We start from the raw sequence: 25,896 nt of genomic DNA on the forward strand, positions 1-25,896 counted from the left end.
AAAAAATTAGCGGGGTGTGGTGGCAGGCTCCTGTAGTCCCAGCTACTCGGGAGGCTGAGACAGGAGAATCACTTGAACCTGGAAGGCAGAGGTTGCAGTGAGCCAAAATTGCAGCACTGCACTCCAGCCTGGCAACAGATCCAGACTCCATCTCAAAAAAAAAAAAAAAAAAAAAAAAAAGAAGTAAAGAAAATCTGTAAAAGGTCCTATATTAGTCCAATCTCATGCTGCTATGAAGAAATACTTGGTAATTTATAAAGAAAAGAGGTTAAATTGACTTGCAGTTCCACATTTCTCGGGGGAAGCCTCAGGAAACTTATAATCATGGTGGAAGTCACCTCTTCACAGGGCTGCAGGAAATAGAATGAGTGCTGAGCAAAGGGGGAAGCCCCTTAAAAAACCATCAAGTCCCGTGAGAACTCACTCACTATCATGAGAACAGCATGGGAAAACTGCCCCCATAATCGAATCACCTCCTAAGAGATCCCTCCCACAACACATGGGGATTATAGGAACTATAATTCAAGATGAGATTTGGGTGGGGGCACAGCCAAACCATATTGGGTACTTATTTCCCTTCAGTTAATAATGAAAAAAATACTGCATTGATATGATTAAATTCCTGGACCTTCAGTTCTTTAGGGATGGACTAAAATGGCTGGTATCACGGCTTACATGAGTGAGTTGAACCTGATGGAGCTTACGTTAAGAAATAAAGTTTATATTTTCATTTTTATCTTTCAATTATTTCCTTCCATAAATTTTTTGAAGTTCCGTCATATTACCCTCCAAATTTAGTAGTTTGTAACAACTATTTGATTATGTTTATTGTGATCTCAGACTCTATGAGTCAGGATTTCAGAAACAGAACAGTAGGGATGGGTTGTTTCTACCCCATGATGTTCCAGACCTTTTCCAAATCTAGAGATAGTGCAATGGGTGGGGACCAGAAAGCTTTGAAGGCTCATTTACTCACATGTCTAGAGCCTAAGTTGAGGTGACTCAAATATGGAGACTCACTACCCACAGCACCTACACATGCCTTTTCCATGTGACTTGACTTCTTCACAACACTATGGCCTTCGGGTAGATGGACTTCTAATGCAGTAGCTCAGGACATGAGTACTGTAGTGCACAAGATGGGAACGCAATTCCCTTTTATGACCCAGCCCGATTCAAGGGGAGGGAAACTCTTCATGAGAGGGTGGCATATAAGACAGGAAGTGCTATTATAATCATTTACCATCTAGTCCTGTTCTCTACTTATTACTTGTACTTTTTCTACCTTGTTAAATTTAAATAGAAATAGCTATATTTCTTTATATAGCTTTATTACTCAAACATGGTGGCTTAGATGTGTTTTGTTCTAACTTTTTAAAACTATATATAATTTTTTAAACTATATCTTCCTTAAAGATTCCAAAATACCTCCACTGAATGAATGGGTTAGAATGATGTGTCTTTCTGATGAAAATCACCACTTTGTCATTGATTTCTCAAATGCCCAGTAATCAGAGGAAGAACAAACATATGTTAATCTCATTTTTCACAAGAGGCAATTTTGTATCTGACCAGAAAAGGAACTTTCAAATATTTGGTGAAACATAAAAAAAAAAAAAAACTTTAAAATAGGCTTACAGAGTTTATTTGAATTCTTTAGTTGTTTATGATATCATTTTGACCATGATCTTCAAAATTAGATTCAATGGAAGACATTTCAAAATAGTAGGATACTATATAGAGATAATTTATGTTCAGGGTAATTCATTTCCCTAATGACCTTTTCCTTGCAAATTGCACAAGTTTGATTTGTGAACTCAAAGTTTGTAAGCTTTAGTCTCATATGAAACATAACAGTCATAAAATAAAAATTTCTTTTTCCTCTTTGACAGGAAGTCTTCTTAGTTCCTCTATATATTCAATTCTCAGTTAAGAGCTTTCTTTGTTGAAAAGCTGAGTATGAGATTTCCACTTTTATTGTCAGCTTTAATCATTTGTTTGAACCAAGGTCTCTTTAGTCCATTAGTTTATCTTGACTCTCAGTATGAGATACTGACAGTTTCACTTTCACAAGTGTTTATTAATTTTCTTTTCTTTTTTTCTAAGCATAGACTGGAGATCAATGACTACATTTTTCATGTTCTTATCACGCTGATGAACTTTTAAAAAAATTCAAAGCATACATGGCATAAAGTCTTTTAAATGACTCTTGCCCAGAATATTACAAATAGTACCCCAATTTATTAATGTATAAAATGTTAAATGATTCTCTATTGACTATATTTTATTTTTTATTTGTCTTTTAGCTGAAAGAAATACAAGAAATATAACCTAATATTGTAATAATGAAGTGTTCCTGAACAAAAATACAGATAAGCTAGTTTAAAATATTATCTTTATTTGTATACTCATATCTGGATAACTCCAACTAAGGCAATTTGTCTAAGTAGCTCATTTATTTAAAAAGAAAAGTAAAAATAGCAATGAATTATTTGCCTCTGACATATTTGTAAAAGTTTTTTAAGAATTGTGCTGGGATGGGAAAGATTCTTAGGAAGCATTTTCCCTAAGAACAGCAGGCTTCTTACAGCAATTTATACACATGTATGGTAAATTATTCTCATTGCCAAAGAAGGTTATTTAGTATGGATAGATTCTCCAAAACTTACAAGACATCATCATTCATCTGAATCTCTTGCCTGCTCCCCACCATTCAGAATTTATTGTAATTTGTGAAAGAAAAGTGAAAGAGGCAAGAAGAGTGAAGAGCTTCAGATTTAACCACTCAGAGTATGGGTTCAAATTCTTCAATCTGCCTCAAAGTAAATATGTAACTTCTTAAAAATCATTTGACTTTAGTGGCCCTCGGTTTCCTTATCTGTAAAGTGGGTTTGATAATACCTGCTATGTATTAAAATATTTGTTTGGGTGATGACACTGTTTACCAAGGTAAACTTATTAATACCTTATATTAAAAAATGTCTTTATTTTATTTCTTTTTGTTTTTGGAGATAGTCTCACTCTGTCAGCCAGACTGGAGTGCAATGCCACAATCCCAGCTCACTGTAGCCTCGACCTCCTGGGCTCAAGTGATCTTCCCACTTCAGCCTCTAGAGTCACAGGCATGTGCCAGCCACCATGCCAGGCTAATTCTTGCATATTATTTTGACACAGGGTTTCACCATGTTGCCCAGACTGGTGTTGAACTTTCAAGCTCAAACAATCCACCAACCTCAGCCTCCCAAAGTTCTGGATTACAGACATGAGCTACTGTGTCTGGCAGAAAAGTTATTTTCATACTTGCTATGTGAAAGAACATCCAGTATCCATTGCTGTCTTTGCAGATAAATTATTTTGCACAGAAAGCAATAGCAATTACATTGGCAGAACATGTGATTATGTTATATCAGTGAGATAATCACTTGTCTCATGTAATGCAAGCTGTACAACTAAACATGAGAGGTCACTTCCCAGCTTCCTTTAATATGTATTTGCTGTATTGTCAGTTGTCTCCTGAGAGATGACAAATATCACACACAATAGATGGAAGATGACAAACATGGAGACGACGAAGTGAGAAACCCTTAAAATTGAGAAAATTGTACTCTATAACTTAATAGCTTCCCGCACATTGGGGAAAGGTCTCTGTTATTCAGCATTAGCACAAGTATCCTTCAGACAACTTCACTGACCAAATAGTGGCCCCAAAGCAGCTTGAGCGATACAGCGTGCGTTGATTCGTGAACACATCCTAACAGTATCTACTGGGCACCTATAATGCCCACACACCACACATTGCTTGTGCTCAGCATTCAATAGACAGCACAGGTCAAGCAAGTGAATATGCGCTGAGTTGTTCGTTGTTGTGCTGTTTTAATAGGTTTTAGTTTACCTCACCATGCAAAGGTGGGTGAAAAGAATGACTGAAATCTCTTTTGTCCCCATCTTGCTTTGTCCTCTTTGGGTCTCTGTGGAGAAGAATGGACAGGGAGAAGTTAGGGTAGAGCCTCCCTGTCTCATGCAACTGATACTCAGCAAGGGAAGCAGCAAGTCTCAAAACCCAAAGTTTGAGTGACCAGGCCTCCAAGATCAGACAAAAAGAGAGGAAGAACTATCACAATTGTCTACAAGTAGCAGTGTTCTTGGCTTGGGCCCAAAATGCCAGGAATATTTTCATTAATAGGGACAATGATAAATAAAATAGGAAGTGAGATAAGAGGTCATTGGCTAAGGAAACAAGGCATTTCTTCTCATTTTTACAACTCTCCAAATGACCCAGAAAAGGAAGTGCAGGCAAATAATATTTTAAGTTCCAGAATGAGCTTTCACTTTTCCAAGCAGGACTGCCTACAGATAAATCCAAGAGGGAGGTCATTGCGTTGAATGGAAGATATTTAGAATAGGCAGCTTCACCCCATGTAAAGCAATTGTAAGCCTTTCTTTGTGTTTTAGAAGTTTTTAGATAAATAGTCAGACTCAATTAAACTCTATAACTTCAAGAGATGGTGCTTCTAAGGAGATACACAGTAGGGACTGCAGACGCAGGATTCTGCAGTCTGTTAACAGGCCTGTGGGAGGGCTGAGAGAATCAGCTATTGTGCTTCAATCAGCAACAGAGCCTACATGCCACCGTCAATTTAACCATGGAGCTTTAGAGTGGGGATGGGGACAAATGGCTGTGTGAAACAGAACTTGAGAAAGAGGCAACACACTTAGTATCAAAGAATTAAGGGTTTAGACACAAAGACAACTACAGAAAAGATTTTTAGAAATAGGCTTAAGGTTTGATGATTGACAAGAGGAGAAATGGCAAACGTTGCTGCAGTTAATCTCATATTTGGTTAAGAGCATAGGTCATAGAGCCAGACTGCCTGGGATTGAGTGCTGGCCCATAAATTTAGGTACTGTGTAATCCTGTGCAAGTTACTTCCACTCTCTGTGCCTGCCTCAGTTTTCTCATTTGCCACATGGAACAATTATAACACTATCTACCTCTCATTGGCTTTTGAGGTATTCAACGAACTAACACATGTAAAGTTTTTCCAGCGGTCCCAATAGTTTTGAAAAAGTGCTCAATATTTAATTAACACTGTACCTGGAACTTCCCCTAGTAATAAGTAGTATTTACATAACACCTACTAGGTGACAGAATTTGTGCAAAGTAATTTATGTGAATTATGCTTGCGCTTAATAACTCTATGGTATAGATACTCTTATCACCTCAATTTCACCCATAATGAAATTGCAGCACAGAGCAGTGAAGAAGCTTGCCCAAGGTCACACAGCAAGTCAGTGGTGCTATCAGCATTCAAATCCAGGCAGTTTGACTCTAGGCATGACCCACTTCATCACTGGGCTGTACTATCGTTAAACTTGTCATAGGAAATAGTGGACACAAATAATGTCCTTGCTTTTAAGTTTGTTTCAGTGGGTTTAGGCTTCTCAACAACAGGGGTTTTAGTGAATTTCTTGCATCTTCCTAGTACCTTGTAGACCACCTTAGCTGAAGTGCATATTTGATTAGGTAACTGACTAACTGGTTTCATGTCCTTCGTTAATTGCAGGTGCTAAGCTCTATGACTCCTGCCCGTATACTAAAAGTGCACGACAGAACGCATGCCATCCCTCATGGAGCAGTCCTCCTGACACTGCTATAGTCCCCTGTCCCTCACTGTGTCACCCCTCCCCCATGTCCCAATAAAGGGACAGTCACTGGTCTCTCTGTTCATTTGCCTTCCCTGTTGTCCATCCTCTTTGCAGCACTCCCTTCCATGGCCAGCATGAGGAGGATCACAGGAGACTTTATTAAAAAGAATAATGGAAGAGACAGGAGAAATAAAAAAGACAGACAGGCCGGGAGGTCCCTTTCAATCTTTTTGTCTTGCCTGGTCTGAGGGCTGCCTTCCCACCTCTGCTTTCCTGGTTTTAATCTCAGAAGTCTCTAATGTGCAGAATGAGCAAAGTGGGGGTTGAAAAAAGCAAACCATTTGGATGCCAGAAAAAATATTAGAACTTTCATTTTTAAAACAACAAGAAAGTTAATAATAAATTCATATAAGACCTCACACTGGAGCCTTCACACCATCAGTATGTTAAGTGGCTGTGTGTCATTCATCTGCTAAAAAAAAAGAAAAAGTCCAGAGAGCTAGCGAAATCGATGGGACTGCCTCACTTGGTTGTGCTCTTTTAGCACATTATGATATAGCACAGCTTAGGTGTATTTGGGAAAATGGACTCATGGATTATTTTATATAGTTTAAACTAAATTCATCTTTACAACATGGACAAGTGTCTTAAAAAACACAAAAATACTGGCACATGTGTACAAGAAAATAGCAGTTCTTGAGATTTCTATTCTTGGTAAGTGCCATGTAGCAGAATTAAAAAAAACAAGGTTAGGTAAGTAGATCTAACAAATCATCAGAGAAATTTTGAAAATATCAAAATTCCTCCTTGAAATTCAGATTTTCTTTCACTATTCTTGACAATGAATTCTGCTTGAAGTGAATAGTATCCCTTACAATATGAAGCAATCATCATACACTACATTCTTAAAGTAAAAATACGTAAGTAAACATTATCATACAATTGTATAATTAAAGGATTAGACAAATTATACAATTTGCCGCTAATTAACCAAGAGTAGTCTATTATCAAATTTGTGTCACGTGAAACATGGGTGGGCCTCAGTATTTTTAAGAGTCTAAAACAATCTGCATTTGTTTTTGAAATTTACACACTGATACCCTTAAACTGCTTTCTGTAAGGCAGATTTGGATGTTCATACAACAGCTTGGCAACAAATTCAAACTATCGAAGGTAATGTTTCTTCGTGCCCACCAGTAGCTAGGTTTGGGCAGCTCTACCTAATATTTGATTATCTGAAAGTTTTCTTGCAGCTCTTTTGAAACTATGTTCCTTTGGACATATGAGGTGCCCTGAGGAATGCTCTTGGAGAGCCAAGGGGAGAAGGTTTAGAAGAAGTCCTCACTCCACTTCTTCTCTAACCTCTCCATTTGTTTTTAGATATTAAACTTCTGCTGAATAATTCATTTGAAAATCAGGTTCAATTGCCAAGAATTATTTAAAATTCATCAGTTCATTGATTCAAAAATACTGTCTTTATTATTGACATTTTAAGTTATTAAATATTCAGCTTATTCAATAAACCCATTCATTTATTCTACAAGCATTAGAACAACTATCACCTTATACCTTTGTTCTTATTATTTAAAAACTGAGTAGAATTAGAAAATAACAAAAAGACTGATAATACTGGTAATAAGGTTACAATTCTCACCCCTTATATCTGTGCAATTAAAATAAGGTGGATGTCAAGACCTGCTGGATGCAGCAAACCTTGAGCTACAGTAAAAACCTATTGAACTTTAATCTACTCAGCTCTATATCAAGAGTGAAGACAAGAATACTGTTAAAATGTTTTATGAAATCCTGGGGCTATCTTTCATCTTTAAGGGTTTAAAGAAGAACTATAATTTGAGATTTTAAAATATTTATTGGTTCTCTGGGAATGGAAAGTCTCCAGTCATCTTGGAGAGTGAAGCATTGTAATTAAACTTATTTAGCCTTCGGAAACAAAGTGGAGACTACCAATAAAGCATACTCCTTCCTAATGAGTAGAGCTACACATGTCACTAAACTTTACAATATGCCATCCTTCAAAATTATCATAAGCCATTTCACTGAAATTTATAGTAAGTTTACCTATCTGATGCCAGTGAGTTTGGTCACTTACAGGTACATATTACTAGTGATTTAAGATATGCGCATTTCACTTGTGTTTTAATCATATTTCAGCTGCTGATTTACTTCAGACACATCTCGATGCCTGTGCTAATTTGCATGTTTTTTCAAGAGTTCAACACAAACTTAGGAAACACATTGCTAGATAGACCTCTAATAAGTGACCTGCATAGTCATGTAATATAGTATAAACAAGTAAGTTATCTTACTGTATATTTTTCAGTACTTACTGACAAAAGAAAAGGTTTTCATAGGCCTAAATGCATTCTGGATGAAATTATTCGCTACTTTCTCTGTTCAAAATTACCTTTTCATTTGCTTGAAGGAAAAAATTCAGATTATTTGAGCAGACAGCTGAGACCAAATGAGCCTAAAGTTCTCTCACTTCTAATATTTAAAATTAGAGAAGGGTATTCAGGTATAGACCCTACATGGAAATAGCCTCCAAATGTAAAGAGAAGATAATCCATGGAGGGCGTCATTCTTTAAAACCCTCTTTGATAAGAGAGGGGGCACATCTTTTGTACACATTGTAAGAAGATTTAAACACCGAGATGCCCTCCCTCCCTCAGATCATGGAGCCAAAACCAAAGGGGGTTTGGAATTTCCCAACTCCACTGCCAAAGATAATCTTGTATTGGGACAAAAGTCGAGGATGACTCAGAATGTAATTAGGGTTGTGCATCTAAGCAAATGACACAATATAGCTTGTGGTACTTAAAAAAAAAAGAAAGAAAGAAAGAAAGAAAAGAAAAGAAGACAATGCCCAGGAAAAGGCTGCTAATCTGCTAATGTTTCCACACAGAGACAAGGCTGTGGCAGAAAGAAAACAAAATCTCCTTAATTAGCAAATTATAGCACAGGGGCTGATAAAACTCTGTGTTTTGTAGCTGAGCTACCCACTTATTGCTCCTCCCCTCTCATCATCTGCACAAGTGAGAACACTTCTAATGTTTATACTTAAAACAAATGACAGGGGGGAAAGGTTTCTAATAAGAGGCTGAGCTGAAGCCCCATTTCTAAGAAAATAGAATGGCTCTAGTGTTTTATCAGCATTCTTGCTAATGCCACAACCAACAGGATGAAACAGGCACGTAGCACAGAAGACCCTGTAGCCCAGACTTGTTTATCCACAGGCTGCTGGTCTGTATTGTTATCCAGGTGCTTTTTCTTTTCTGATATGTATCTGCTTTGGGAATATTTCCCTGTTCTTGTGATGATGGGCAGGAGAAAGAAAAGACATGAAATTCCCTTGCCTGTGTGCCTCTAAAATGTCACCTCACAGCATGTCCAGACACCCAGCCAAGAAATGGCTTAGTCAGGCTCTCTGCCAACTGGCATGAACCTGAAGATTACTGGGCCTCCTGGAGGGCAATCTTTTTCCCACACAACAAACCTTACAATTTACCTTGCAATGGTCCCAATATTAATACTAATTCCTCTTGCAATATAGGGCAGGAGTCAGCTAACTTTTTCTCAAAAGGGCTGGATATTAAATATTTTAGGCTCTGTTGCAACTCCTCAACTCTGCTTTTGTAGGAGGAAAGCAACCATAGACAATGCATAAATGAATGAGTGTGGCTCTGTTCCAATAAAACTTTATTTACAAATGCAAAGACAATATATAAAGGAAGGAATGTGGTTGTTCTTCAATAAAGCTTTATTTACAAACAGAGGTGGTAGGAAGGATTTGGCCCAAGGGCCATCGCTGGCTGACCCTTGATAGAGAGGATGGAAACTTGGAATATTAATAAAATTTCTGCCATTATGTAGTTAAAAAGGTAATGTGTAAAATATAGTTGCATCTAAATTTCATACATCAATTTGATTATAGTCCAAATCTGCTCATGGACTTCATTTGTTTCCCTATTTATTAAAAAATACTAAATAGAGCCAGCTATGCTATAAGCATTGTGCCAGAAAAGTCAATCTGCTACCAGAAATAATAAAACAGAATAATAAATAAAAACTGGTCAACAAGACAGGTACAGGATGTACCTCATAGAGCATAGTGTCTATGAAAATGCAGAGTCACTCATTCTGCAAATATTTATTGAGGTCCTACCATGTGTAATCCACTCTTCTAGGTAGAAGGTATGCTGCATCAAGATAGACAAGGCTGCTGCTCTAATGGAGTTTGCATTCTTAGTAGGCGGAGACAGAATAAATAATCTGACAATATCTAACACAGCATTATGCAGTAGTAAATACTATGAAGAAATAAACAGCATAATAAGGTAGAAAGTCTCTCAGCAAAGTGGGGAAGGTGGTAGGGAATGGTGCTCAGAGATTTTCTGAGAAGACTGCTGAGTGAAGACCTGAATGAAGAGAAGTAGCCAACCATGCGAAGATCAGGAGGAAGAATTTTCTGAGCTGAGTAAACAGCTTGTAAAGTCCCTGAGGCAGGAATGAGCCTCTCTATTGGAGAAATAACAAGAAGGCCAATGTCACTTGAGTGTCTGGAATGTCGTTTCAAGGTAGTAAATGACGGGGCCAGTGAGAGGTGTGAGGCAGACCATATAAGACCTCCTGGTAAGAAGTCAGATTTTATTCCTATGTAATGAGAAGTTGTAGAAGGATTTTTAAGGGGGAAAATGACATTCTTATTCATTTAAAATTTTGTTAAACCAATACTTATATATGAGAGGAGTGCTATTAAAAGAAAGCTCAATGTGAAATGGTAGAGTCAGGGGTAAGGAAGGACTGTAATTGCCCATAGAAGCCCATAGAAAAGGACCTACTTGCCATAGCCCTAAAACCTGAGATCTCTCAATGGAGACAGTTTGCCAAAAGGTTGTGACAGCAGTAACTGCTAGCTTCTGGGGCTGAAAGGGGTTTTTTGGATCTTTTGATTCTAAAATGTAATAAGCAAACAATAACACCTAATTATTTGTTGAAAAGTTAATACAGATTCCGAAGGGCTCTTACTTGGCTTGAAAATCAGGGGTCTATTCTTCAAATGAAGTTGATGGGGACATTTCTCCAGCTCGATTTAAAAGACAATTATTTCTATTAATCTTTCTCAGCAACTGCTACTTTTCCCAATCTGTAGGCATAAATTGTGCATGTATCTTATTTTCACCTTTAGTGACAAAATTTTCACATTTAGTGACAAACTATTAAAATCGTACTTATTAAATATCTACTTTTTTTTTTTTTTTTTTTTTTTGAGATGGAGTCCTGCTCTGTTGTTCAGGCTGGAGTGCAGTGGTGCGATGTTGGCTCACCACAACCTCCGCTTCCTGGGGTCATTCTCCTGCCTCAGCCTCCCTAGTAGCTGGGATTACAGGCATGCACCACCAGGCCCAGCAAAGTTTTTGTATTTTTAGTAGAGACAGGGTTTTGCCATGTTGACCAGGCTGGTCTTGAACTCCTTACCTCAGGTGATTTGCCCACCTTGGCCTCCCAAAGTGCTGGGATTACAGGTGTGAGCCACCACGCCCGGCCAATGTCTACCCATTTCACACGTTTAGGAAGTTCCCACAAATGTGAAAATAAAACATAAGAGCATTGTCTCTGACTTAGTGTTGCACAGCCACCACCAGCCACCAAAACAATAATATACCAGTGAGAATTAAGTTCTCATGTGCACATATTATACAGATGTATATTATGATAGTCAAGTTCTCATGGGCACACACTATATAGATGTATATTATTATAATTAAGTGCTCATATGCACATATTATACAGATATATACATATTATATAGATGTATGCAGGAAATGGCTCCCTACTGTACTGAACAAGAAATACTAAGTTCTTGTGCTTATAGAAGTACAAAACATTATCACACAAAAGAATATCTAGCTGACCCTCAAGCAGCCTAGTGCTAACATTTAAGCAAACTTTAAAGTAGTTACAAGGTCCCTTAAATTGTATTATTTTATAGTTACCTTAAATTGTATTATTACATAGTATACTTGAGCACTTGATCTCTTAAAAACTGATTATTACTATAACAGAGAAATTAATCCAGATCCTTAATGAACATGTTCAGAGATATAAAAATGGATAAGCGACATTTACTACACTTGAGGAACTCACAGTCTAGGTGGGAAAACAAACCTAGAAACAAATAATTAAAACAACCACCACAACAACTTAGAAGTACAGTGTTAACATGATACAGTCAATGTACTGCGATGACATTTGAGAACTCGCCCTGGGAGAGTAAGTGGAATGTGGGTAGATTTCTTGGAGAAACTTGCCACAGAGCTGACCCTTCAAGAATAATTAAGAAGTTGAACTGGGCCGGGCGCGGTAGCTCAAGCCTGTAATCCCAGCACTTTGGGAGGCCGAGACGGGCGGATCACGAGGTCAGGAGATGGAGACCATCCTGGCTAACACGGTGAAACCCCGTCTCTACTAAAAAATACAAAAAAACTAGGGGGGCGAGGTGGCGGGCGCCTGTAGTCCCAGCTACTCGGGAGGCTGAGGCAGGAGAATGGCATAAACCCGGGAGGCGGAGCTTGCAGTGAGCTGAGATCCGGCCACTGCACTCCAGCCTGGGCGACAGAGCGAGAGTCCGTCTCAAAAAAAAAAAAAAAAAAAAAAAAAAAAAAAAAAAAATAAGTTGAACTGGAGTGACTGGAGAAGTTTTTGAGATTCTAGATCACTGGTTAAATATAATTTGAATAATTAATAATCACCTACTCTGGACCCAATATTGTTTTAACTAGAATTAGGACAAATATAACTGTAGGGTATAGTCCTTGCCTATAGGACAACTTACAATCTATTGAGGAGATAAGGTGTATGCCTCAAATAAAATGCTGATGGTAGACAGCAAAGTGCAGATTGCAATAGATAACGCATTCATTTTTTCATTTAACAAATATTTATTTTATAAATATGTTATATACTCTTCCAGGCACTGAGGATATGACATTGGACAAACACACAAAGTCACTGGCCTCGTGGAGGTCACATTCTAGTGGATATTAATAGAGATTAATATATATGTAATATAGGGGTTTAAAAAAATCATCATCATCAATGTGTTTTGGGTAATAGCATTCCAAATCTTAACTCTGAAGAAAAGAATACAATCTGCAAATAGAGGACATCCTTAACCAAAAAATGTCATCAATAGAAAAACGCTAAATAGTCCAGTAAAATCTTTGTATTTCTTAAAATATTCTAGATGGCAATTCATAACTATATTTTCCATTAATAGTCATCAATTTGAGCTAGTGTAAAATATTTATAGCAAATAGACTATTGTTTTCTGTTACAAGGCATTATCCACTCAATTTATTTAAATGTTTAACCAAAAAAGACACCATTTGGCAAAAGCAAAACAGATCTTCTAAGGATTCCCCAAATCCTAGAACATTATACATATTTAAATCTAAATATTTTAAATGTACATCTTTGGGAACTTTTTGAGATGTGGAGACAGAAAACAGTAGTTCACAAAGCACAGGATGTGGGCTAAATGTTTCCCTGTCATAGAGAAGTAGGAAGAGATCATAAGAAAGTGACAAAGACACTGGGGCCAGTTGTATTTATTGTTACTTACCTAAGATCTGGTCACTCTCAGGTATTTACTATGACTTGCTAATAATTCTGAAAAGAGCTATATTATAGAAGAGATAAAACCCAGAAACACACCCAGGTGTTTCACAAAATAAAACTATGATGCATAGTTTTATTCATACCACTATAATATGATGCATATTATTCATACCACTCTTCCTGGTCTGAGAATTCACAATAATGCTATCAACCTGCCTCATTTTAATCAACCAGTGATGGTGGAAAGTTGATCTCTTTGAATTAAATCCATCACATCAAGAAAGCAGTGCCATAACAGTTTCAGTATTTATGGTGACTGAGAAATCATTTGCCCCCTTGCATGCCTTGCTTCTCATCCTGTTCAGTTGCAAGACCAGAAAAGTTGAGGAAGGAGGTTTCCCTTCATGGAAGGGGATGCATTAACATAATTATCATATAGTTTCATTTAGCGTTGATAACACATGTATTCTGCCTCAAAACCTTTCCTGAGAGCGATGCCATGAGCTGCATAATAATCACTATGCTTTGATTAATTATTTTGCTGAATAAATGGAGGAATTAATTTCACTTACATACACTGATAGCCTCAGTTTCTGCAGGGTATTGCTTCCGCCTATGGCAACTATTTGGAATCAAAATAGAAGTAATACAAATTGCAGTGCTGAGCATACCAAATAGTTACAGTAAAAAGATTCCCATTTCTATTATCAGAATCAAAATATCACATGAAGTTTAGAACTTGGAGTGAAGAAAACTCCTAATTAAGGGAAACTTTTGAAAGCCTTTAGCAAGTTCTTTGCTGAATGCATTTATTTAGTTTCTTGATCCTCCAATCACATTGACAATGACAAAAGATATGCAAATTTAAACTGACAATAGTCAAGCCACACTGCTCTGACTCATACCAATAGGGACGTTTTCAGCATATATTCAGCTTGATATTTACACTTGAAAGGGTCAATGTAACCAAAGAACATTTTAATAGTTATTCTTGGCTATAATCTGAAAGCTATCCCATAATCATTGACCAAGAACAATGCAAACAAGAATCAAATTTATTTTGCAAAATAAATTAACATATGAAACACGTGCATGATTTAAGCCCAGCAGAATTATGTGTTTACCCTGTCACTGCTGAATAATTGCATAGCAACAAGAAATATGCGTTACTATGTTTGAATCACTATTTTGATTATACGTTTTAAGCAAACAAAACATTACGTTTTTGGTAGAATACATCATTCAGGGTAACTTGGGACTAAATTTTCCTCCCCATTCCCTCAAAGAATCCGGACTAATATATGATTGAATTCTCACTAAAAACTATATGGATGGTGTACTGAAGAATAATAACAAGCTATTCAACCAAAATCATTTGTTCACAATGGAAATAAGTTTTACCAAAGAAAAATACAAACATCCTATTATAAACTACTATTGAAAGTAGTGCCTAAAATTTAAGCTACAATTGAAAAAAAACTGAGAGTTCTGTTTGCTTTTTATTCTTCTACCTACCTACTGATTGCGTATTACAGTCCTATAGTCTGTAATAGAAAGATTACAATTATCAGGTTTGGAAACTGTAGAACTACTAAGTTCCAGTTAATGTGTCCAATAAAATAACAGTGATCTTAGTTCAGTCCCTAGTGGACAAAAAGTAGAATAACTATTATTTGGCATGATTCAGCAGGCGATGACCTAAGCGAGTGTGACCACACAGGAACAAAATAGAGCATTTGTCCTTTCCCTATCTTTTATCTTTTTAAAGGGATTGCCTGGTTTACAGACTAACTTAAAGAAGCCTGATTGCATACCTATTTCTATGTACCAAGTGAATCCATTAACGAGGGAGAGAAGCTTTTCACAAATTGGGACATTGCCTCCATTCTAGTGGCATAGTCAGTGGAATATACTTATTCTCGGCTGCCTATTATTAAACAGAGTGCAAAGACAGAATGAATTGCAGAAGTGTGTTCATAATTTAATAGGCATATCTTCAACAAAAACTTTTAAATGGTTTGTAGATAAATAACTGTATAAACTATTTAACTTGATTTCTATAAATTGAGATTACATTCATACTCGACATTAACATTCATAAAATAACATGGATACTTAAATTCGCCAGGTACTGTCTCTGTAACTACAATGCCCTGAGAAGGGAGGTATTTCAGGAATATAGTAGAGACTACATGTTGCGTTCAGCCCAAATCTGCAGGTGCATGTCTTCCTCTACAGCCAGCGTGTTCTCATTGTGAGCAAGCAAGCCCTTTCTGACAGTTCACATTACAATGTATCTTTTTAAATTTTTTTTTTCTCAAGGACAGAAGAAAAAATATTTAACAGAAATCAGTCCTCTACTATTCTACCAGTTGCTGAAATTAACAGTTCCCTTTACATAAATATACAATTTCTCCAACCAAATATTGTATTTTATATTTACTCTCACTTCATGTTAATTTTACTAAAGGTTAAAAAAAAAAATACTTTGTGATGATTTGCCACCCCAGTGGCACAAAATTTTCTGGTGCAAAATCGATTTGATCTTATTAATTAGTATAGTCATTACGATTATTTATTTTTCACCAACTTGCTTAAGAGATACATGCTTTCTTTCTTAAGGTAGGGTTTTGACAGAAAGACTCTTAATGCTGAACTTTAAACAAGAGAAACCAGAAATGTCATAAAATTTACCAGGGCTAGACACACACACACGGGGTGCCCCCACACATTCATAGGCTTGCGCAAGCCCCCAAAGCTTGGCTTACCCAGGAAGCCAAACCCAGACAGCCGTCTTGCAATTGCAAACACTGCCCCCCTGGAGCAAAAGGTAAACACACAAATGCGCCCCTAAGGAACTTTAAGTTAGCTGCAGTGCAAGAACGGAAAAAGCTCCGTGCTATTAGAAACTGAAAGCAATCACTTACTTTTTGCAGCCACTGAGTATAATTTTCCATCACATGTTCCAGATGTTGAAGTTTCTGGGAAGAGAAATCCGGTTCCACGTGTGGAGCATCTCTCTGCAAAGCGTTTGTGTTGTACTGGTCTGTCGTACTCTCACGACAGTTCCCATCGTGTTCTGGAAGAATGAAAGTGTAGGCACATTGCCCATGTTGAATCCGGTTATATCTTCTCCCACTGTTTTCTGGACTTCGGCGCTGGTTGCTGCACCCTGTGTGAGTCAGAATGGCAGCGAGGAAAGCAAAGGAAAGGAAAACTGTCATTGTACTGCCAGCACTCTCCTTCCGTGCCTCTCGCAAAACTTGCTCCTTTCTTCTGACCTCTAAACTAGTTCTTTATTTCAGGTAAAACTGCTTGTTTGTTTGACTCTATCCCCCTCACAGAAAGCGTTTGAAGAAGAATGATAGAAAACTAGCCATTTGTTAGCTTTGTTCTAAAATGTTAAAATTTTTTATTTCACTGTAATGATATTTTCCTTCGTTAAAACTTGAGATATTTATTGCATAGTAGCTGAGATTTATTGTTTCCTCTCTGTGTGACCGTTCAGCGTGGAGCCTGCCTGAGTCAGCTGCGTGTACATATTCTAGACCCTTTCCTCTACCCTATCTGCTTCAGATCTGCTATTTTCTTCCAGACCTCAGTGAGTTTTATTAAGGTTGCACATCCAAGCCAAGCTGGAAGCAGGCAGCCTTTCACAAGATGACTTGACAGGAATGCGTGAGTGTGCCCCTATGCTAAGGATTGCTGATGGCTTAAGGCGGCAGGATCGTCTTACAAATTGGCTAGATGCGCATGACCTCGATCATGTATGGCCTTCCCGCCCCCTTCCGCAGACAATTGCCTTGAGCCTTTAGCAGATTCATGGCAAATCAATAAATAGAGCAGTCCACCTTAATACTTTTGGTGTGCATGCTGACCTACTAAAATACAGCAAACTAGCAGTATGTTTTTAAAGTTACTATTTAGTCGAGGGACCCTAAGAAGAAAATTGGCATGATGTCCAATGAAATTATTTTTGATGGAGAATGATAAACCCGTATCATTATTAAATGTCTTTTAAAAACATGTATTCTTGACTCTGAGGAAAAATATGTAAAATAACAATTTTTACAGAGGGTGTTTTTTCATTATATTCACTTAGACTTTTAGACGTTGAAGAAAATAGAGGATCAAATTAGCAAGAAAATTAGCATCATTTGTTGCTTAAAGCAATATGTTGCACAAAGCAATATAGTATGTGCATATTAAAGAGGATTATCTAAGTACCTTTTGGTATAGGGGTCTTAAATGAAACTGGTGTCCTGATCAGAATGCAACCCTTCATGTTCCGTGTATATAAACTGAGCAACTTCCCTACAAAAACAATGTGGCTACAATTTAAAGCAGTGGCTTGAGAATTATTAATTCCTGTGGTGTATCCTAATCCTATATTTTACAAGAATCTCTTTGGTGGCTACGGCTGTCTTTAACACTGGTATGGAAGTTTACATGAAAACCTCCTGTGGCTGCACAGACACATCATGTGAAAACACACATATATCAGGTGTGCTAACAGCCAGCAATGGGCTGTACAGGAGACATCTCTGTGCTTCTGTGAAGGAAGAAAGAAAAATTATCAGAAGATGATTTCCCAAAGGCAGCGTATAAACCTTTGAACAAAGGGACCCATAAATATAAAGAGGTGATAATTTTAGAATTCAGGGAATGGCTCTGAGATGTTTACTAGATGCAGAAAACATGAACTATGAGTTGGGATTTTCATTAGGAACTGGGAGGGCTTTTAGGCAACTGCAGTCATGGTGTAAAAACAGAAGCCACAGCTGTCATCTCCATGTCCTGGAAGGAGAACAGGGCAGTGGGTGAAGGTTGGTAGTGCTTAGAGATGGGCATTTAAGGAGAAGTTAGAGGAGAGGTCAAAACAAATTCCAGAACTAATGCGATTTACTTGGGGAGAGAAACCTTGCCGAGATTCGTCAGTCCTTTCCACACTAAATAACAAATTTCTGATTGGACAGATATGGAAGCAAGTTATGCCAAACACAGCAATAAAATATTTGAACCACTTTTGCAGCCTCTTGAACTTTTGCGTGTCTCCTCATTGAGTCATGCATCACTCCTGTGCAACAATAATAATGGCATGCATTAAGACCTTACTGTTTCCAGGCGAAGCACTCCTTATGCACTATCTCATTTAATCATTCCAACAAACCTAAGATCATGGATATTATGTTTAACCCCAATTGATCAATGGGAAAACTGAGTCACAGAAAGGCTAACAGGATGTAATTCACAGAGCTGGCAAGTGATGGCGCCAGTATGTGAACTCAGGCAAACGGACTCAGCCTGTTTCAAACCACCAAGCCAGCCTGCTTTTGGAAATCTCTGGAAGGAATGAAAGCAATTTCAAAAGCGCTCCAGCTGCATTGATTTACAGTCCTAAAGCAGGAGAAGTGACGTACCTAGAAGAAAAAGGACTGTAAAAACCAGTGCATCTCTCCAAAGCGATTAAGGCGTTCTCTAGTGTGAGTGCGTGCGCGCGCGCGCGCACACACACACACACACACACACACAGTGACAGGTAACCTACGCACAGCCACAAAGATGAAGTGCACTGGCAAAATGCAGATTGTCTAAGAACACTTTCCAATAATGTTTGATTTGAAAATTATCCATGGAAAGAAGAGAGTCCAAACCTGAGACCAGAAGTGTTTTGTGAAGAACTAAATACAGTAGAAAATTGGCAGAAGACTAATGGATGAGTGGTGAGGTTTCTATTAAAGTGCTCCTGTGTTTTTAAACAGCCCAGACTGTTAAAAATCTGTTCCTCCACGTGTGTGTCTCTGTGCATCTATGTGTCCATATCCATGTGAATTTTCGCAACTAGAATAAATAAAAAGCAGGAATGCACAATTTCCTGAGGGAAAAGTAGACAACTAAGAAAATGCAAATAAAAAAGGAGGGGTCGGGGGACAAAGAGACAGAGAAAAATGTAGAGACTGATTTATTTCTTTTCCAGAAAAACAAAATCAGCCACAAACCATAACACTGGAAATACTAGTATCATTCTGAAAAAAATGTCTGAAGATGATTATTAAGCAATGAGAAAACCCAAGGATGTACAGAATTGACTCCTGTGTTTTTGGAACTCCAGTTAAGTAGACTGTAGGCACATTTAAGGATACTGACACACTGAAGATAATATGTTTTGGGGATCATGCATCTAGGCAACAGCAACACTGTTGTTTGTCGTTGATTATTCAGAAATGGGGCACAATTCAGGGTGCATTAAACTTTAGAGAGTAGGGCCGGCTGCAATGGCTCATGCCTGTAATTCCAACACTTTGCGAGGCTGAAGTGGGAAGATCGTTGGAGCCTAGGATTTTGAGTACAGCCTGGGCAGCATAGGGTGACCCTCCCTGTCTCTACCCAAAATAAAATAAAATAAAAATTAGTCAGGTATGGTGGCATGGCCAGGACCTGTGGTCTCAGCTACTCAGGAAGCTGAGGTGGGAGAATCGCTTGAGCCCAGAAGGTTGAGGCTACAGTGAGCCATGATTGCCACTGCACTCCAGCCTGTATGACAGAGTGAGACCCTTTATAAATAATAATAATAATAATAGGCAAATAATAAGAACAAGTCAATTAAAATTCATCTACCAAACCTCCATGAAGGGTAAAATATTTCTAAAGAACTAAACAATTCTATTCAATTGAATTCTGTGGTAGCTTGAACCCAAAACTTTGTGTTTTATTAGAACTCTAGAATAAGGAAGTGTAGGCTTTAAGGTTTTGATCTCATATCTACAAAGAGTCCTAGTAAATGTCCCACTCATTCTGAAATTTCCAAAGGGACCGAGAGCCATTTATACCAGAACTTCATGTACTTAAATCTGTCCTAAGAACCAGTTTTTGCTAATTCTTTGGTAAAGCTTTCTTAATTTCTCCAGGTCCAATAAATGGCTGTCTGTGTTAAATTTCAATAACCTTCTCTTCATGTCTCCAAAACTGCACTGCTCACGTTGCTTGCTAATTGTTGCCTTTTTTTAAAATCTGTCTCTTCCTTTTGCTGTGAGCTGCTAAAGTAATCTTCTCTTTGTCATCATTGATTCCTCAACATTCACTATGCACTTTGTTTGAGGGAATGAAAGAATAAGCAAATAAATGAATGAGCTGATTAATGACTCAATTGGTGCAACTTCCTGACTCTCTATCTGGTTACTACATGACTGGCCACATTCATTGCATTTGTTGGGTGAGTTTGCCTAGAATCCCTAGGCATAAAGAACTGAGGATAAAGCCAAACTTATTCTAAAGAATTAGTTAGACATAAGAGCAAAGTGCAATAATAATTCATAGTATTATTTAACCCTTAACAAATAATTTGCTCATCGAATGTTTACAGAACCCCCATAATTATGTAATATTATATACTATTGTTCCCATTTTGGCCGGGCGCGGTGGCTCAAGCCTGTAATCCCAGCACTTTGGGAGGCCGAGACGGGCGGATCACGAGGTCAGGAGATCGAGACCATCCTGGCTAACACGGTGAAACCCCGTCTCTACTAAAAATACAAAAAAAAACGAGCCGGGCGAGGTGGCGGGCGCCTGTAGTCCCAGCTACTCGGGAGGCTGAGGCAGGAGAATGGCGTAAACCCGGGAGGCGGAGCTTGCAGTGAGCTGAGATCTGGCCACTGCACTCCAGTCCGGGCGACAGAGCGACACTCCGCCTCAAAAAAAAAAAAAAAAAAAGAATTAGTTAGACATAAGAGCAAAGTGCAATAATAATTCATAGTATTATTTAACCCTTAACAAATAATTTGCTCATCGAATGTTTACAGAACCCCCATAATTATGTAATATTATATACTATTGTTCCCATTTTGCTGACGAGAAATGTGGAGCCATAGAGGTTAATTGCCCAGGATCTATGATATCTTAGGAGGCAGAATAGGAATTTGACCCTCAATCCATCTAACTCTGAGGCTCACATTCATTTCCCACTGAGCTATATTGTGTATGACAATACTTCAATATTGAGAAAATATTTCTTAGAATTTAGGGGACAGGAACAACATGGTGACTTCCCCCCTTCAGAAGTCCCTTTCCTCTGAAACCCACGGCTTTCACAGATTCATGTTATGATCTTCCAAAACAGGGATAATATTAAACCAGGTTACACCAGTATGATTAGATGTGCTTACCAACAGCCAATCTGATTAATCAGGTTATACTTTAGAAATATTCTACATGGTTGGTCCTATGCCATGTCATCTGTTAGATATCTTGATCATCACTCCAGGTCTACAGTAAAATCAAAATATATGAAAAAAATAGTATTTATTTCTCAAAAATACCACCAGGCAATGAGATTCAAAGAAATACTCCTCTGGTCTTTATACAACCACTTATAAGGGAAAAAGGGGTGGGAAAGTATTCTCCTACTTTGTGTTCTGAACACAATGTGGTTCAGCACAGCAAGGGTCCCATATTCTATGGCTCTGCTCAGGCACTTTTAGGGATCAAGACTATCATCAGGGCTATAGAAGTGGCAGCTCTATCTAAAAGGAGTGAAGGCACTTGGCTGTAGTTCCTGGAAGCAGAGCCAAGACTCCTTCACTCAACTATGTAGGCAGCAAAGGTATCCACAACAGATGGAAATATCACAGGGGACAAAACCAAAAACAGAAGAAGATGGAGGATATCACCTGGTAACTGAAGGCACTTCATGAGTACATGCAAAACATCCATTTAGAACTCCCATACTAACTGGGAGGATGTTACAAAAAGCTGGAAACACTGCAGCAAGTGGGATGAAGACAGGAGGCATATAGGTAGTGAGGAAAATAAAAATTATTATATAAATATTCCTCTGCCTTTTGATGAGAGAGATTTCTGGTAATTGTTAGGTGTCTTGTGTGTTAAGTAGGTTTAATTTTATTTTATTTTTGAGACAGGGTCTCACTCTGTCACCCAGGCTGGAGTGTAGTGTCATGATCTCAGTTCACTGTAGCCTCTGCCTCCAAGGTTCAAGTGATCCTTCTACCTCAGCCTCCCTAGTAGCTGGGACTATAGGCATGCGCCACCATGCCTGGCTAATTTTTGTTTTTGTAGAGATGGAGTTTCACCATGTTCCCCAGGCTGGTCTCAAATTCCTGGAATCAAGCAAACTACCAGCCTCGGCCTCCCCAAGTACTGGGGTTATAGGAATGGTAAGTTGGTTTCAAACTATAGATATGCAAGTTCGAAACCACTGGGACTGAATTAATTTGCTCTACCTAAGAAAGGAGGGAAGGGATTAAGAGACTCAGGGAAAGATCTAGAAGTGGGGGACTGGAGCTAGAGAGGTTTACAGGTTCTGTGTCAGGCAGAGCTGCTAAAAGAGAGAGGAGGCCTGTGGCTGTGTAACCATGAGAGACTTGGGAATATATATCAGGAGATTTGGAGTGAAATAATGTTTCCAGTGAGATCAAACTCATCTTATCTGTTTCAGTAAAATATATACTTTGGGGCAAATGACTTCTTAAGGGTGAATAGGAGGAATTGAAGCATTGGTCTTTGCTTCAAACATGGGAACAGTTAACATATGTATTACATAGACTATTATTGTGAATGCAATTGAAGTCATTTGTTTCAGGTTTGTTTTTCACTCTAGATCAGAGTCCCGAGGGCTAGGACTGTGTCTGTCTTATTGATCTGTCTATCCCCTTTTCCTGGCACAGAGGAGGAACTTTATAAATATCCAGCTGACTGACCGATTCATTCGCCTTAAATCTCAGTGATGAGACGTGAAGACACAGAGCCAGTGCCTTACAAGTTTTCGGGTGCTAGACTTGCACAGACCCTAGAGATCTCACTTTGTGGTGAGTCACAGAAGGCACCCAGAGTCCATAGATTGCAAAAGTCAATCCCAGTAATGGTAGTGGAATAATACCTAATACTTCCAGCCACCTATGAACATTGCCAAGGTTGAAAAACCATTCAAGAAACATCTCAGAAATACTTTTCAATGTGAGATTAGTTGTTAATTCTACAATGAAGGTAACTTCTAAATACACACCAGCCAGAAAAGAAAACAAAGAGCTGAGGACTGTATGAAGCAGAAATAAAGATGCCAATATTCCCCTCATACCAGAATGAAGAAGAATTCAGTCTCCATTGGAGACCCCGTGAGATTTTATTAGAAAAAGCATATAAACTACTTTGCATTTACTAACTGCCTCCTTCTTTCTTCTCTTTTTCCCTACAGAAGTCTTGATTCCTAGATGAGAGAAGAATGCAAAGGCCTCTCTGTCTCAACTTTTCCAACTCCAGAAAGCATATGTATTTTACATGTTCTAAGAAACTCTCAAAAAGAACAAGTAATTTCAAGAAATGCCTAGAATTACCATTTGATGGGTTATGGTACCCAATGGGACTTGGATAGTTCGTACAGCTGGTTCTTGTAGCCAAAGTACCCTCCACTGAGAGTAACTCAATGATGTAGGACTTTCTGTTCAGAGGAAAATCTATGTTGTGGTCACAGAGTTGTGACAACCTCCACTCATAAGTTAGAAAAAGAATCATTCACAAGCATTGTAAACTCAGATTTAAAAAAAAAAAAAATACTAGGGAAATAAGATCCTTAATGTTTTCTAAAAATGCTTGTTTTTCTTCTCTTAGTCTTATTTTTATACTCTCTCTTAATCTAATCTTACTTCTGATGTAATACTGTCTTATCTCTCTTTCCTCCTGCCAGATTGGATGAACTGTTTCATAGTGGTTAAGGTGGGAGGATACAGACTGCTTTGTTTTTGTTTTGTTTTTTTAATTTCTTGTCTATGCTAGTCCATGTTAGATGATATTAGAGAAGACATTTAATTACTCTAACTCAGCTTCCTTATCTGTAAAATGAAGACAGTAATAACAGTACCCATTTTATAAGAATGTTGTGAAGATTAAATAAGGTAGTGGATATAAAGTACTGAGCACAGTGTCCAGACCATATCCAAGTGCTCTCAATGTTAGTTCTTGTTTCTAAATGTGAGTTCTTTTTTTGTGCTCAAAAATTGTGCTACTTTTTGCCTTGCTTAGTTGAATTGTGTAAGTACATTTACCTAATTTCATTCCCTATCATTTTGCCCTCCTAAATGTTTAAAATTATTTCTGAACGTCTTAAAAAATCACAAATTTAAGAAGCACATTTTAAAATGAGAGGATGCCCATGTTCACAATGATATTCATGTAAATAGCTCTGGGTTCTTGAGGGCAATGTTATTCTTTACTGCGGCATCCCCCTAGCACCTGAAACAGTGAATGCCTCTCACATCATTGGTGCTGGAAAGGTATTTGTTGAATGAATAAAATGAGTTGGGGACAATTCGGTAACAATGTACTACTCTGGCTACTGAGACCAGAGAAACATCAAGTAGGGCAAACAGACATGTAAACCAATCACATTTGATAGTGAAAATTTTATGCCCTGGGAGCTATGGGAGCAATGTGGATACCATTTATGGCTTCATCACCATGACTTGTTATCCGACTCAATTCCGGCCAATTCAACTGGATGATCTTATTTTCAAGAACTTCTTTTATGGCTAGACTTGTGGCATATATCATTCCATTCTGTTTCCTCAGAGATAATGTGTTTGCCTCTGATACACCAAAAACGAACTGGAAAACTCTATTATTAATCTTATATGAAATACACAGTTTGGTATGAACTGTGCATAAGGAAAAGATCTTAATATATATATAATATATATATATTTTTCCAAAGCCAATTTCACTCCTTCTCAGGCTCTAATCAGATTAGAAATTTGGTAAATTAGAAAATAAATTCTAGTGGTACATAAAACACTTAAAAACATGATTGCTTAAACCAGGTTCTTAGTTCATAACTGACCCATAAAGACTAGTCCTTTAATGTTAACCATAAACAAAGAACCTATCTGGTCTCTGAAAAGTTTATACTTTCTTTTCCATTGATTACATGTCTTTGTTCTTTCCTCTTGATCTTTCTCTTCTAAATAGCACAAATCTTTAAAGGGAGGATTGTGACAATTAAAGAAAGGCTAGAATAGAAGAATAGAAAACAACCATGACTCAAACATGGGAAAGGATTGTCATAGCCACATTGTTCTTCATAGCTAAATTTTCCTGCCACTTGTGATATGTACAAATGGATCACTTTTAGCTCCAGAAGCACTGAACAGGCTGAATATTTTGCAAAATATTTCCCAAATTTCTGTTATGTTCATGCCACTTTGGTGGTATTTGCCATGCCCTGTGTACTACTATGTACCTACATAGTTTCCGTAACTCAGTTTTAAACTGTCTACATATCTTAGATTTAACCTAAACAATAGTATTGGGAAAAACAAGCACTCATTTTTATATATTTTATTATATTTTATGTTAAAATAAGTACACAATATGAAAATGAGTATCTGTCCATGTTCTACCCCTCAAATATTTCATTTCCCAGGGAAACATGTACCATACTTTAGGAAATATTACTTAGTGCTATCAAGAGTAGAGTCATCCTCTCCTGCAAAATGAATAAAACAATACCTCCTGTCAATATATCCATGGAAAAAACTTGTAGTTACAGTTCCTCAAGATTTGTTTGCCTCATGTTCAGAATGCTTGGTGATTGTTTCCATTCTGTAG

At 37.8% G+C, this 25,896-nt stretch overlaps 1 protein-coding gene across 2 annotated transcripts in view; it reads right to left on the bottom strand.

The window, feature by feature from the left end:
• Positions 1-17,049, bottom strand: part of ANGPT1 (angiopoietin 1) — a 267,927-nt gene extending 250,878 nt beyond the window's left edge. The window contains exon 1 of one of the 2 annotated variants that reach the window (XM_033202711.1): positions 16,212-17,049. In XM_033202711.1, the coding sequence (XP_033058602.1) occupies positions 16,212-16,508 (297 nt within the window). In that variant the 5' untranslated portion in view covers positions 16,509-17,049. The remainder of the gene's footprint in view (positions 1-16,211) is intronic. The other variant, XM_033202712.1, reaches the window with a different exon arrangement.
• Between the last annotated feature and the right edge of the window lie 8,847 nt (positions 17,050-25,896).

The sequence above is a fragment of the Trachypithecus francoisi genome, unplaced genomic scaffold, assembly GCF_009764315.1.
Source record: "Trachypithecus francoisi isolate TF-2019V2 unplaced genomic scaffold, Tfra_2.0 Lachesis_group7, whole genome shotgun sequence".
Lineage (NCBI taxonomy): Eukaryota > Metazoa > Chordata > Mammalia > Primates > Cercopithecidae > Trachypithecus > Trachypithecus francoisi.